The following is a 14,956-nucleotide window of genomic DNA, read 5'->3' on the forward strand; positions in this document are numbered from 1 at the left end:
CTTTGTAGTAGACTCCAAATAAAGGATTGGCTCGGTTTTGCAAATGGCCGTGCCTGAGTTAGCACCCGTGCTTTAAAGAAAGGGCTTGAAACACACCCAGTTACCACGGACTGGATCTTCCCCAGCTGCCAGCAGCCATTTCACATACAGACTGGAGATGAACATCCCGGGAGAAAGACAAAAACCCCCCTGCGGGGCTGGGCACGGTCACTGTCAGTGGTGGAGACCCCGGGCACCTCAACCGCTCTACATCCCTCGTGGCTCCAGGAATAACGGGATCCCATGGGTCACATCTGCTCTGGCAAGTTTGCCTGCCAGAGGTGAGCAAGGGCATGTTAACCTGTAACTACCTGTTGTGTTGATCTGCTTAAAACTACAGATTCTCCCTCTGAGCTGGGATTTCTGTCCAGCCTTTCTCGCTAGGACAGCCTGGCAGCTCGTCCATGGGAAGTGCTGGTGTCTCGCCGTTATCGGGGGAGCACAGAAATAGCAGAGATGTCCTCTGTTGCTTTTTTTGGTCGTACAGGAACCTGTCCTCCAAGGGTTCATCTCCGGGAAGCGTTTCCCACCTCTCTTCATCTGCCAAGATGCAGTCTGGTTGCCCTTGAAAACTTAACAGCGTTTCGCCAGTTTCAAGCAGTTGGTATGGGCAGAAATGATCCCGATTTCTTACCCAGGACACGCAGCGCTCTCAGGAGGTCCAAACACAATCACGGTTCGGTGCTTTTCCAGCCACGTGCCAAAAAACATTTGCATGCCCTATTTTAGCTGGAAGTACTCCCCGCTCCGGGTTTTCATGTCCCATACGGGCTGCTATAAACCGTAACAAGCCTGTTGCTTAATTAAGACCTTATCTGATGAACTCCATGGAAGGCAACAGGCTCCGAGTGAGCCGAGGAAGAAATGCTATACAGGAGCCACAAAAAAGCATTACATGCGAGGTGAAAGGGAAGTGAAAAGCTATTTCCCAATACTCAGCTATAAGGACACAGCAGAATAGGCTGTGACACGGGCAGCTGATCCTCCCCCTGCACGTGTACACACAATTGCCATCGTGAATCGGCTCTAAGAACGCTTGCAACAAAATAGAGATTCTCCACCTTATACTTCACAACCTTTGCTTGTATCAGCCAAAAGTTTCTGTTGAGACACGAGGTACGGCCAGTCGCTCCTGGCTCCGTCCACCGCAGGGGATTTCCGCTTCGGAGATGGAAATTACAGACCGGCCCAGTCTCCAAGCGCAGATTTGAATTTCGGACTCCTGAAGCTCAGGAGCGCTCTGCTCCAGCTCAGCCCCCAGTAATACAGCACAGCTTGGCTCCCTCATTCGCTTTCAGAAACCTGTTACTGAGATACACACTGGCTCAAGCAAGCATTTGCAAGAGCCAGGTGTTGATCAGGTATTTCGTATCCAAAGTTTTCCCTCCGGCGTAACCCAGGGACACGCGAGACCTGAGTTTCCAAGCCCGTGAATCTCTGCAGCTCCTTCAGCCCGGAGGGGCAGCCGGGGCCGCTCGGCTGCGGGAAAACGCGTTCTCTGCACACGGATGGAAAACGTCGCTCCAGATCGCGTGTGTAAACGCACGGGGGTTTCCAAGCAGGAGGGAAAGCAGCCTGGCTCGGCCGGGTGGCCATCACAGCAGAACCACAGCAATAAAGCAGCCTCGCCAGGGGGGTCTGGAGCGGGAGGGGAGGACGCACAGCAGAGCGTGTGCTGCTGTTACACTTGAAAAAGGGCTTTGATCTCCAGAACCGGCAACCTAACGCTGCCAAACAGCAGCACATGGCACAAAGCGTTTTATTTGCCTTTTATGTGTACCGGGAGAGCCGCAGGACCCTGAGGGCTGGAGCACGGGCCGCGAGCACCGCCACCTTCCTCTGCTCAGCAAAAAGCTCACGGCTCAAGAAATAACACCAAAAGATGCAAACTGATCGCACAGCAGCAACACCAAGCGATGGTCAGCGCAGGCATAAATGGTCCACACACCACAGCGTGTGGAAGATTGGACCACGAAGATCCAAAGACAGCAATAACACCAAAGCTCGAGCCTCGGTGAAGCAGCAGGTGATGTATAAGCAGAGCCGGCACGGCTCCGACGCTCCGAGGACGGAAAGCCACGTACAAAAGGAGCTGAGCACCGCGACCAGGGGCGGACTGTGCGACAGCAATGCAGCACAGGGCAGCGGGAAGGCAAGCGTCCACCGGAACGGTGCTCACAGCCCATCAAATACCGGAGCAGAGCCAGCAAATCCTCCTTTAGCCGCTTTCCAACAACTGCGGCTCTACACAAAATATTCCAAAAACAGACTGATTGAAAGTTACATTAGAACACCCAGCACAGTGTGAACAGGACCTGTTTGAACAGTCAGGTCTCTTTCTGGAGACACTGAAGGCTGAACGCTGGGCAGGACAAGGTGCCACGGTGCACACTTTTTATATACATATATATATTGCAACAAAAACCTGCATTTTCATAAGCATTACCTGTGCACATGCATACACATCAGAGCAGGGTGTGCCATCACTTGCCCACTGTGAAAGAAAACAAAACCCTAAAAAACTATGTGGAATTGGAGAGTTTGGGGTACAAGAGCAAACCGCTAACCTGGGCTTGCAGGAACAGTCCAACAGTGGCAACGGCACCCCCACCAAAGGACACGTCCTGCTAACAGAACAAACCCGGTTCCTTCAATGGAGCTGCGTTTGATTTCTCAACTGATACAAGCGGCCGTGTTATGTTGCAGTTATGTGTACGGCTTTTCCCGATTGCCCAGACAGAATGAAGACGGCAGGATTAGATTTAGCAGGACAATAAAAAGCATAGAAAAGCAGAAGGCACCCGGTGAGCCCTGGGTGCGCGGGGCAGCGCCTCTGGCAGGACCGCACTGCTGAGTTTGGGAAGTGGCGTTCCGAAAGAAGAGATCCTGTCCCCATGGGCAACGCGCGGAAACTGCTGCTTCCCGGCACGGGGCTGCTGCAGGAGCACGGAGCATCGGCCGGACCTGCGGCAAGGACGGCACGCAGCTTTGCTCTCGGCCACAGCAGCGTTTCTCCCCTACGCCTCCGACACCGCGCCGACGTCTTGGGCACGGAGCTGGCACGCGAACAGCGCCCAGCTTCCGATCACCTGCAGCACAAACCATCACGGTCCTGGCCTTCGCTTGCTTCTGTAAGCTCAGCAGGACGGCAAGCCAAGCCCAGGATCGCCTCCAGGCCTCCTGCTCCCTAACACAGCTAATAACTGAGCTCTGGACGAAAAAGACTTCCTAGAGCCCTGGCTTGCTCACCATGCATACGACTGCAATTTAGACCGCAATAATGCTTTCTAAAGTTCCCTGGAGACCTGGGATTATAAACTCAAGTCTAGCCTTGGGAACGCTTTACCCAGAGCCACGTAAAATCCTCAGAGAACCAGCACACAGGCCCTTGCAATGCCAACAGAGCCGCTGCGTTCCCCGCCACATCAATGGCACGAGGGCAACTCTCACCAGCTTGGTCCACACATCTGCACTTAATGCGGGGTGAGCAGCGCTCCAGGGGCACGCACAGGCTGTCCAGGAGCCGGTACCCCCCAAAGCACCGCAAACAGAGGGGATCTGTACCTGCAAAACGCTCACGGGCCTTTGCACGCCCTATTTTCCTGCAACATGGATGTAGTCCTATGTTTTCAGCTGATCTGCCCTTGAGAACCGAGCGTGACTATAAGGAGCCATTCCCATCTCTGCTCTGCTGAGGGGGCACGAAGGCAGCGAGAGGCTCAGAAATCCACCCAAAGGTCAAGGAGGAAGCGTGGGACAGAGCAAGGAGTGGAATCTGCCTTTCTCGGCCCAGGACGGAGTTCCCCACCATAGCCTTGTTCTCCCATTGACTTCACCGGCTGGGCATGAAGCCAGCACTGAGTACTCTGGAAATCCCATCACAAACGCTTCCTTCATGCAGATGTTCTAGCAGCGTGTGCATCTCTGCCATGAACACAGAGCTCTCTGCAGCCAAAAATGAACCAACACAAGCCACCGGCGCTCTTTGAAGGAGAAACGAAGTGCTTCATTAATTCAAAAACTGTTGAGATTGCAAACTAGGAACAGAACATACAGGTCTAGAGGCAAGATTACTAATAATACATGAGCAAAATGCAATGTTTATGCAACACTGAGGATAAGATTTTAATTGCTTATTACTCTAATTGACTTCGTTCAGTTGTTATGGTAACTCTCTCCTTTCAGTGCATGCGCTGCACTGGAGCCCGCAGGCTGGAGCCGTAAAGCAAGGCTGGGTGACAACACCGCACTCGCAACACGCGTTTTGAGATCAGTGACGCTGATGACCTGTTCAAATGACACGCAGTACAGACCATAGCCAGGGTGAACACCTTCTCGCCTGATGTTTTATTACATGCTGATAAACCCCAAGGTTTCTCTCAGCCGTCCCAGCCGATGACTTCCACCCCTATCTCCCCTAGTCTCGGTTCACACTAGGCTGGACTCTGCTTGAGTGAAAACAGCAGCCATTCTGTGAATAAATGAGTTAGTAGCAGCAGTTTCGCTATCTGTATTCTGACCCTTTTCCAGCCCCCATGTACACAACAGGGATCCCGAGCGAGAGGTCAGGAAGGTGCAGCTCAGCAACACCCGGCACAGGCTCGCCCAGCTACACTTAGATACCTGCATCTACCCACCTCTCCTGCCCAGGCTCTCCCTAGCGATGGTGAAACCGCTGTTGACGTGTAACTGTACGCACTAACTGGAGTGTGGCAGAACACGTTGCTCTCTGAGCAGACGCGCGCCAGCCAGCCGTGCTCCGCTCTCCCGGCCCTGGAGCCTCGGAGCCTCCCGCGGGCCGCCCGGCTCGCACGCGTGGGATGTTCAGGGAGCAGAGCACCACAGCTGCCCTTCCGAAATAGAAATACAGACATTTTTCCCTTGTTCGAGGCCCCACGCGGCACACATTGAACTGGAAATGGCAGACACTGGTTTCTGGTCTTGCCCCAGTATCCACTAATTCACATTTCACTGAGCTTGGCAGCCCTGGTGGCCAACCGGTATCACGGGAACGGGGCATGCACCCCTTCACCCTTGCTTTCACAAGCAAGCGCACAAACCATCTGATCTGGTGAAGCAGCACTGTCTCTTGTGTCATCTGTTTCCTTTACGGTCCAGCTTGAACGCTACAGTCGGGTACAAATCTCTTCCAAGCACTGACCAACAGAACACGCTACTTGTGCCACCAGAAAACGGGGAGCTGTTAAACACCAGGGCCTGCACACACCAACTGGTTGATGCTGGAAGGTTTTATTGTTCCCCGGTACGTCACAAAGTGATGGAGAGCTCACCTTTCCTACTTAGAAGTCCATGATCGATTATGGGTTGCCAATCCACCAGAAAGCAGCTGTTCCAGCGCTGACCCCCGCAGCCCAGCTCAGCGCAGGGAGCAGCACAACGGCGTCTCCATGAGCGGCTCAGGAACCAGGGCTGGGCTGCACTGACACGGAGCTTCCAACAGGCCGGGCAACCACCTCAAATGGGCACAGGGGCACAGACACCGCACAGGAGCTGCGCCGGGGGTCCTCCCCACAGAGACACCAGCCCTGCTGACACAGCGGTTACGATAAACGGCTCATATTGAAACTCTACAGACTGCAGGCGTTCAAAGCTTTACCTCACGGTACAAGAAAGCACAAAGCAGCGTTCAAAAACCACACACAGCTCATCTATTAAAAACAAGGCAACCACCAAAAGCCCCGTGCTTTGAACAAAGCCAGGCAAACCTCCTTTGAGGGATGCACAGCTGCCTGACCTCGTTCATTTATAGCCAAGCCTAAATTATCAAACCACAGAAGTGAACCTGACAACGTTCTTGCAGGAGAGTTTCTTTTCATGCTGGGACGAACCTGAAAGGGCTGAACAGTGCAACTGCAGCTTTGCCAGACCAGGATCGGCAGCTGTGGCCGGGCAGGGAGGCGGCTCACGGCCTCCTACCCGCGCAGCACCGGCGGCACCCGCGGCTCCCGCGCCAGGTGGGTGCTGTTCCCAGGCGACCCCGCCTTGGAGCAGGAGCTGAACACGTTTCTGCAGTAGCTTTCATGTTCACAGCGGTTGCAAGAGGTGGCAGGGAGGGCACTGCTCTTAGAACATCGCAGTGCGTGTTGCTAAGATCAACGGTTCCAATAGACAATGGACTCGCAGTAGTGCGTGCGAGTTATTAGACAGAGGGGAATTCCATACAGAACTCTAAGGAATACCAGGTGCCTCACCCTCTTCTGTTGTATTTGGGCAGTGAGAAGCCTTGTAATGCATTCATGTATTTGAAAAAAAGGAGCTATACAAGCCATAACCTTAACATTCTGAAGCTCAGAGGGTGATTTTCCCAGCAGCAGGGGCCCTACTCCTCCACACACGCTGCTGCCCGGTGACAGCTCAGCCACCCTCACGCACCCTGCGCGTCCCCGGCCCCCAACACCCGCCGGGCAGCATCTCCCTCGGCAGGAGGTTGCACCTCGGTGCTTTCTCACTCCATCCCTCACGTGGTGAACATGAGACCAGAAAGAAGATCTGTACTAAGCTTCCCGGTACCACAGGTCTATCGTGGTGCTTCAAGCCACGTCCGAGCGCAGGTCCCGGCTCCCTCTTTCAGTCCTTCTCGGGCTGGCAACATCTGTACAGTAAGGACCATTTACAGCCCCTTATTGTTTAGTTTCTGCAACAGACACCAGTATTACGGAGGATGAGCAGAAAACTAAACAAGCTCTAGTTGTTTTTTAGGAGTTACCATAGGTATTTCAGATTGCCCAGGTGCAGACACATCCCAAGTTTCCTCCAGACGACTGGGAACAGCAGCACCCACAACTCCAGAACCCCGGAGCACTGTGCCCATAGCAAACCCCCATTTTCCCACCTCCTGTTCGCCAGATGTGCAGACGCACCACTGACACCAGCCAGCTGCAGCTGGGCGACAGGCACAGGACACCTCCCATCAGCTTCCAAACCTGGCAGCAGCAAAGCTGAGCAAAGACTCACAAGCCCTACAGAAATCTCTTTTCAGTTCCCAAACCGCTCACCAGAAGCTGGAGGAACCCACAGCGGTGCTGGACAAGCTGCACGGCAATAGAACAACCCCAAAGCTTCAAGTGAGCATCTGCCAGGCACACCAGTAACAAATCCAGCACTCGCTTTATTTCCTCAACTCAAACCGGACTCGCAGCAACGAGTCTCCAGGTGTACAGTATTTGTATCATACAGAGTACACAATAAATTACTATCTACATGCAACTTACCTAAAAAAGTTACATACAATGTAAAAAAATACAGTATTTTCTGCTCTTTTTTTGTTTTTAAATTTTTTCTGTACATTTTTTAAATTTACATTTTTATATACATTTTTTGTAAACTTTTTGTATTTTCATGAAACTGCAATCACGTAACAGTTCGGAACTCAGGGCGCTGCTCCTACCGTTGTAACCAACCCTTGGCCTACAGAACAGCCTTGGGCTCACCGGCTCCTTCATCTCTGCTTTGGCACCGCACACTCGACACAATTATTCCGGGTTATTTCACCCACTTCCTACCCAACCGTATTCTCGGTGTGGAGAAACGCAACCATACTTCAGTTTGTGCTTCAATAAAACAAGTTCAGAAAACAACATTACATTAACTACTTCATCAACAGCACTTTGACCTGATATTACTGCAGAATACCAACTTTTCCCGCACTAACTGCTTTACGTAAGCATGCAAACAAGTATGATTATGAGTCAATAACATGAACATACTGAAAAACAACTACAAAGGTTAAATACTAAAAGCAATGTAGACTTATCAAGATTTACCATTTTCATAAATCTAACGGATTGACATGTTAACAGTTTTATTTTAGACACTGAAGTATACAATGGGAATTTCAGTGTAAGTCCATCTGTATTAAATAAAATAGGAAATTACAGCGCAGCACGCTTGAACCTCCCCTTCACTGAAAACGAGCACTGCCTAGAAACCTCCCTTCCTGCCACGTGCGCTGTTGGGGAACAGGGGCTCCTCCCGTTCACAAAAACCAAGCTGTAAAAAGCCATCTGCTTGGAACACACAACTCAAGATGCGCTGGAATGGAGCGCAGCACGTGAAGCGTTACAGCAGTTTCCGTTTTTGGCCCGTTTCACAGTAAATTTCAGCCCGGTACAGCTCTGTGGATCATTGCACGTAACCTGCTCCGCCAGCCCCTTCAATCCCAACCGCTGATGGGTGCGGGTGCCCTCAGGATGACTCCAGCCCAAGCTCCTGCTCCAAGCAGGGTCAATGTGGAGTGCAATCCCAGCTCAGGGTTTCCTCATGCTGAAGCCTGAGAAGCTCCCGAACAAAACCCACAGAGGCCTCTTGGTGCCCCCACAGAGCAAACTTCTGCCATTAACTGAGAGCCTCATACTCCCAGTTCACTCAAGCCTCTCGTTCTTGCTCCACATCCTCCATCAAGATCCTGGAAATCATCTCCTCTTACATACCAAAAGGCTGCTGTTCCATCCCATTCTCCCCAAAAAGGTCTCTTGGCCAGGCTGAATAAGCTCATTTCCCCTCAGCCTCTCCTCACAGGTCCTGTGTGCCAAAGCCCTTGACCATCTTGACAGATTATTGCTGGATTGTACAAGCTGGTCAGGATTTTGGGCCCCAAGGCAGAGGCTGTTCAAAATGAGCAAGAATGCCCAGCGGAGGGAGGGAACAAAACCCACAGCTCAGAAAAGCTCTCGGCCTTCATCATACCAGGGCACGCTGCTGACGACTGAAGCCACTAACCATTCTGGACCAGCAGTTACATGACTACATTTATCTCATTGATAACAGACCTATACATCAAATATTTTTGCTGAATTGGGGACCTGGAAGATTTTTTTCCATCATTTTCTACAAGATTGTACCACCACAAACAAGGCAGGCATTCCAAGCACTGCGATCCCACAGCACCCCGTGCCTTAATACAGTTCATAGGACAGCACCTCCTCACTTATTATTGCCAAAAGACTCTACAGTGCATTAAAAGTCCCAACCAAATACAATCCAGGCTTCGTGCTAAGAATGACAGTTAAGGGTTTGCCACTTGGTTTTAGGCTCGAGTTCAAAGAAGAAGGTGCCTTCCAGATCGCTGGGAGGAGAGCTGCTCAGGCTGTCTTCTGTGCTGCTCATGTCTTCACAGGAGTCCTCACTGGAAGGAACAGGAGGAAAGGTGATTTAAACACAGCGCAACTTGAAAGCGGCAAAGGACTCTGCAATCCTGGGCTTTCTGCAGGCTGCTCTGTTCCTACCATAACAGCCCACATGTAAATGCTTCAACACTAAGACATAACCCTTAACAATTCCAGTTTCCTTTCTCTTAATGCCAAACATCTCCTGCTAACTAAGCAGTCAGCATTCAAGGTATCGAATATAAATTACTTTGGAAGACTTCAGTGCTCTGTAAGCCCCCTTGCCTTAAAACGTCTCCCCCACCGCACAAACCACTTCATTTTATCAATGCAATGACAGTGGCCCGTTTTTCCCTTCTGTTTAAGATATCCAAGTCCAACAAAATTTTGAAAGCAATCATTTTTTCCAAGTAGTGCTGAATAACCCCAGTTACAGAGTTGCCATTAACACTTCCAGAAAATAACCATTCCTGAAAACAAGAATTCCCAACAAATTAACCACCTGGCACAAGTTTTACCAACCTCTCGCTTTCATTGAAACATCCACCCTCTGGTATGGTCGGCAGCTCAGGAACACTGTAGTAACTGTTCTGGAGGTTCTGGGCTGTACGTCTCGAAACAATCCAAACCAGCTTGGTATGATCCGGCTTGCAACATTCAGGAGAAGAATAATCTGCGAGGCATTTTGAGACCAGTTCCCTCCAGTAGAGCAGGTCACTGTCACTAATCTGAAAAGCAAAGGAAGAACCTTCTTGGTCTATCAGACATAGGCTCTAAAAATAACCCTTCCCTCCACCTGACCTTCCTGGAAATTACTTGAGAAAACAGTACCATTCAAGATGCATGTGAGTCATAATGGTGAGCCCTTCGTCAAAGTCGGGCTGCTTTTGAAGGTGAACGCCTGTAAAACCTCCTAGAAACATCCAGAGTTAAGTCTGAGTTAAGCAGACAGTTTGCCTGTCTGTTCCTGTTACTATTTTCATTATCACTTTCAAAGGAAAACTGAAACCAAGATTGTTCAGTTTGAAAATCAAATCATCTCCCACTTTTAGGAGCTACTTCCACCTCTCAAGGAACCGGGTTAGTTCAATTTGATTGTGAGAGTGAGAAAGGCATTTCAGACCCTCAACTGATCGAGCACAGAGCTAGAAGCTTTAGGTTCTATGATACTTTCTTGGGCAAAAAGAATATCCAGCCCAGCAGTCGTTTTAGTCCTACAGACAGACTGCAAGTTGGAATGTACAGCTAAAACCCTACCGAGTTCCATCAGCTCCTTGCTAAAGCACATTCTGTGTAGGCATTAGGTCAGCATTTCTCCTCACTAGATAAATAAGCTAGTTTTTATATCATAATCCTTTTGCTTGCCAGGCAGCTGCCAAGATGTGCCAGTGCAGGACTACCTCGGCTCATGCTCTACAGACACTGTGCATTTGCCATTCTACCAACAAAACCAAGCTGGAAGAGTTTCAGACAGATGCTTAAGGACCCATTCCATTGCTCATTTCAGCTGATGCCAAACCGTACAGATAAAGATTGGGTCCCTGAAATGTAACATGTATAACATATAATTATGTATAATGTGTAATGTATGATGTATAATCATTAACTGCACCGGTCACAACAACAGCAAAACCAGCCCACAGGAACTATTTACCTTAGAATGCTTCTGAACACGCAGAAGGATCTCAAACAGCTCCACAGATTTCAGTGTCTCAACCTCCAGGGTGAGGAGGCACAAGGCCAGGACAGACGGCTAGAGGGACAAAAACCACCGCTCAGCGTAACACGAACCAAAACCCACTCCAAAGTCAAAGCAAGCTACTTGTACTTACTCTGGCTTTAGAGAAGACTAGACGACAGTTGCAAGCTTTTAGCTGTGCTTCCAATTTATCAAGATTCAAGACTTCTTTCCTGTGAGACACCCAAGAGAAGAGGCTTTTATATCCACGACCATTCATATGTCACTAAGAGCTAAGGAGCTACCTCTTCTCCAGCCAACACCATAATAACTGAAGAGGCAACTGAGGAGATCAAGGGCTTTGCAAACATAGAGACCACCACAGAACTGAACTCACCTTTCTGAGGTATGACAGAGTACAATAGTATGGTACAAGTGCAAGAAGGTTAAGGCAGTAGTAGCTTTAAATTCAAAGTGCAACTTTTCTGAAATGATCTCTTCCATCCGTTTCAGGTCAGACACAGTGCATTTGCATTGGCTAATCCGGATGATCTCCTGAGCAGACGGAATATTGCATTCTTCCTCCACTACTCGCGCGGCCAGCTGGAAACAACAAACTCCAATGCAAGACAAATGCTTCGGTTTCACCTAAAAATAAAAGGAAGCACTGTGAATACTTCCCCCCGCCACAAACACTACACTTATCAAACACAACACAAACAGCTCGCCCAGCCTAGGTGAGTAGTGCTGAATATTCACAGTTCAATAGAAAGAGAGATTTGCTTATCTCAACTCGACTTGCCACCAACCAGCTCGCACACCTCACCTAGTTTCATCACTGGAGTTGGAGCGCAGCAGCTGGCAGAGCCAATAACGCAAGATCAATCTGCCATAGCTGAGTCAGAGGAAGCCACGTCCAACAGCTGAGCACCCTCTGTTAAACACTCCACACCACCGCAGCAGGAGACATGACAGTGGGGCTGCAATACCCCACTTCCCCAAGCGGCTGTGCTAACTTACCTCCATTTAAAGCCCACACAAATCCGGCCTGAACCTGTTCTAGGCAGTCCAGTCCCTCCACAACTTGTTCCTACCTCTGCTGTTCTCGTAGCATTCTGTGCAGAGTCAAGGACAGACAACTACTTCGGACATTAGATTTTTCTGTCAACTTATTAACGGGGTTTAGGCTGAACTTGTCTGCCATAAAGCAGCACAGACACAAAAATAAAAACATCCAGGACATGACCACTTGCATCAGTTCCAGCACTACGCTAAGCTTTAGGACAACACCTAGAAATAACCTGTAGCACTAATTATTTTTTTTCCATTCTTAATTAATCCTTGCTTAGTCTTCCACATCTACCTGGTGAAGGCTACAGAATTGCTAAAGCAAATAAACCATGCTGCTACTTACCTTTAGAGGTAAGGAGAGGCCACAGTATAAAACAGTTAATAATTCACATGAATATAATCTTATCTTTCATGCAAAAATTGTACTCAGGTTTACAAAGGAGGAGTTCAGAAGTGTTGCTAGCACAGAATCAGTAAACAGCCAGAGCTTCCTCCCAGATCACCACCTTTCCTTTCTCGTCAGACAGAAAGTTCACAGGAATCTTGCATATTCCCAGTTGACACTATAGCAGGTCCTCGCCCCCCAAAATACCTTCATAAGAGCCAGGAATCTGTCCAGAATGTTGACTGCCAAAACAAACGTTTCAGTTGAAAACCCAAAAAAGTTGGTCAGACTCCAAAGATCTTCCACCTTCGCATTCCTTTGTCTCGGACACAGAGTGTTCTCATTCTACGGTAAGAAAAGCAAAGTCAGAGTTTCCCAGTGGCAGCAGTGACAGCTGTGACCACCCACTCCCTAAGCGATATTTTACTTATGTCAAAGGGAAGCTATTTTTTCCTTAAATATTTCCTTTCTCTTACCTGAAAAAAAAAAAAAATCGATAGTTGAGACTGAAAACACAGCCAAGATCCATGGATCACAGCCAGGTCCCCAGTCCCACTGGTGTAATACCTGGCACAACCACATTTCTAAGTATGCACTTGTTATTTCGAGACAATAGATGCACCAAGTGCATCCGTAGACATTGACTCCTGCCCTTATGGAAACAGATGGCCAAGCACGGCTTATTCGCCCCTTGGGTCTGAAGAGTTACTCGATGATAAGTTCTGCTTTCAAAACAGGCAAGCAGGCTGATTTCAGAGACTTTTTGTCTAACGTTAAGGCCCTATCAGAAAAAACCTCCCAAGCCTGTCCAAACTTATAAGGAGCTCTGGTCCTAAAAGTGGGAATTTTTATACCCACATTATTTTTTTTGCTCTTAAGCATTGAGGGTTTCCAGGTTCATCTCCCTCAGCTTTTCCATGTTTAAAACACCTATCTGGCACATCCCAGCTTTGTGTGCTGACACCACGCAGTGGCACAAAGCTCCCCAGAGGAAAATAAGAAATAAACTGGTTTTGGTTTGATGCACGCTTAAAGGTGAAACCACAGTTTAAACATCTAGGTGTTTTACTCGCCCTGTAGGTCATAGTGCTTCGTAGTGTATGTTAATAACTACAAATTAAGACAACAGCTACGAATTAGGAGTTAAAACGGAGGACGAGTGGCGTTTACAGAGAAAATAATTAACTTCTCCAAGTTAATGAAGGCCTCCCTAGTAGCTAGTTTTTTTTAAAACATTATTTATTGCCTTGAGGAATTTCCGTCCCCTCGCCATCCCCCTCACCTCGGCGGCGCGTTCGATGAGGCTGAGCCCCTTCTCCCGGGGCTGGAACCGCCCCTCCAGCTCCAGGTGCAGGTTCAGCTGCTTGAACAGCCACAGCGCCTCGCTGCTCATCTTCTCCCGGGCCTCCGGATCCGTCACCTTCGGGACAAAAGACACGGCGTCACCGGCTGGCAGCTCCCGGGCCGGTGGGAGGGGGGGGAAGGCCTCAACCCCCGCCGCACCGGGGACTCGAACACGGGGTTCCCCCGCTGCCAGCGCTGCCCCCACACTCCCCCAGCGCGGCCCTCACCGCTCGGGGCGGGGGGAGGCGAGCCCGGCTCCCGTCACCGCACGGACGCGGGTCGGCTCCGCCGCTGCGCCCGCATCCAGGCAGGCCCGCCCGCGGACCGGCCCCGCTCGCCTCCCCCGGCGAGTCACAGCAGCATCCCCAGCCCGCAGCCGCCGCCGCCCCGGCCCCGCATCAAAATGGAGGCGGCACGGCTCCGCCCCCTTGTTTTTGTTCTGGCGGCTCGCAGATGGCCCCGCGCGGAGCGCTCCGCTGCGAGGCCCGGCCGGTGAAGCGCCGCGGGGAAGTAAAATAGTCCGCTTGGAATCACGCACCCTAGAGGCGCTGTGAGAGGCCGCAGCAGCCAGGGCACGGCGCCAGTCTCTGGCGACACTTCGGCTCGGCGAGGAGCGCGGAGAGACGGCGCCCCCCCGGAGAGAACGCTAGGCCCGGGCGGAGGAAAACAAAACAGAGCCTCATCACTCCTTTTAAAGGGACGCGAAAGCCGCGCCTTTGTGGCCGCGGACCCGTTTTAAAAAGTCCGCCCAATCCTTCCCCCGTCCTGATTGGTCCGCGCTCTCCCGCCGCTGATTGGTCAATACGAGCTGCTAGCCCCGCCCCCGAGGGGGTGTGTTGTTTACCGGCGGCGATTGGCCGTCGATCGAGGGCGGGTCTCTCCGGATTGGCCGGACGAATTCTACCTCTGCCCCGCCCACAGCTCCGGGCCTTAGCAACCGCGGCGGCCCGCGCGCGGAACCTCACCCTGAGGGGGCGAGTCTGGGGCGCCAACGGCCGGAGCGCAACCGGGCCCGCCGGGAAACACCTCCGGCCCGCACGTCTCTTGCGCTAAATTACGGATAAAAACACGGCCCCTGCCCTGCCGCCCCGAGCGGGGCGGCCTGAGGGAGCTCCCGGGTGTGTGTGTGTGTGTCCCGTGTCCTACTTCAAAGCAAGCGTCAGATTCATTTACAGTCTGGTGTTTCTGAGATTTTTGGGCGTGCACATCCAAGCTTCTCTTTTTAATCGCAGACCATTTGTGTGTAGTGTTGGTCCAAGCTCTGATGCTTTGAGACCGCTCATACAAGAACAGCTGGCCTATGGGACCCCCAGC

General features: G+C 50.9%; 1 protein-coding gene across 2 annotated transcripts; it reads right to left on the reverse strand.

The window, feature by feature from the left end:
- Positions 1 to 7,148: 7,148 nt before the first annotated feature.
- On the reverse strand, positions 7,149 to 14,199 carry CCNG2 (cyclin G2). Of its 2 annotated transcripts, none has more exons than XM_071808299.1 (8): positions 14,181 to 14,199; positions 13,581 to 13,718; positions 12,506 to 12,643; positions 11,240 to 11,490; positions 10,997 to 11,075; positions 10,819 to 10,917; positions 9,687 to 9,892; positions 7,149 to 9,184 (listed from the first exon to the last, which is right to left on the reverse strand). In XM_071808299.1, the coding sequence occupies exons 2-8, from the start codon at positions 13,689 to 13,691 to the stop codon at positions 9,052 to 9,054; spliced, it is 1,017 nt and encodes a 338-aa protein (XP_071664400.1). In that variant the 5' UTR covers positions 13,692 to 13,718; positions 14,181 to 14,199; the 3' UTR covers positions 7,149 to 9,051. The 2 variants fall into 2 exon arrangements, with proteins under 2 accessions (XP_071664400.1, XP_065693136.2); XM_065837064.2 differs by lacking the exon at positions 14,181 to 14,199 and adding an exon at positions 13,870 to 14,042.
- Between the last annotated feature and the right edge of the window lie 757 nt (positions 14,200 to 14,956).

This window comes from Patagioenas fasciata, chromosome 4, assembly GCF_037038585.1.
Source record: "Patagioenas fasciata isolate bPatFas1 chromosome 4, bPatFas1.hap1, whole genome shotgun sequence".
Lineage (NCBI taxonomy): Eukaryota > Metazoa > Chordata > Aves > Columbiformes > Columbidae > Patagioenas > Patagioenas fasciata.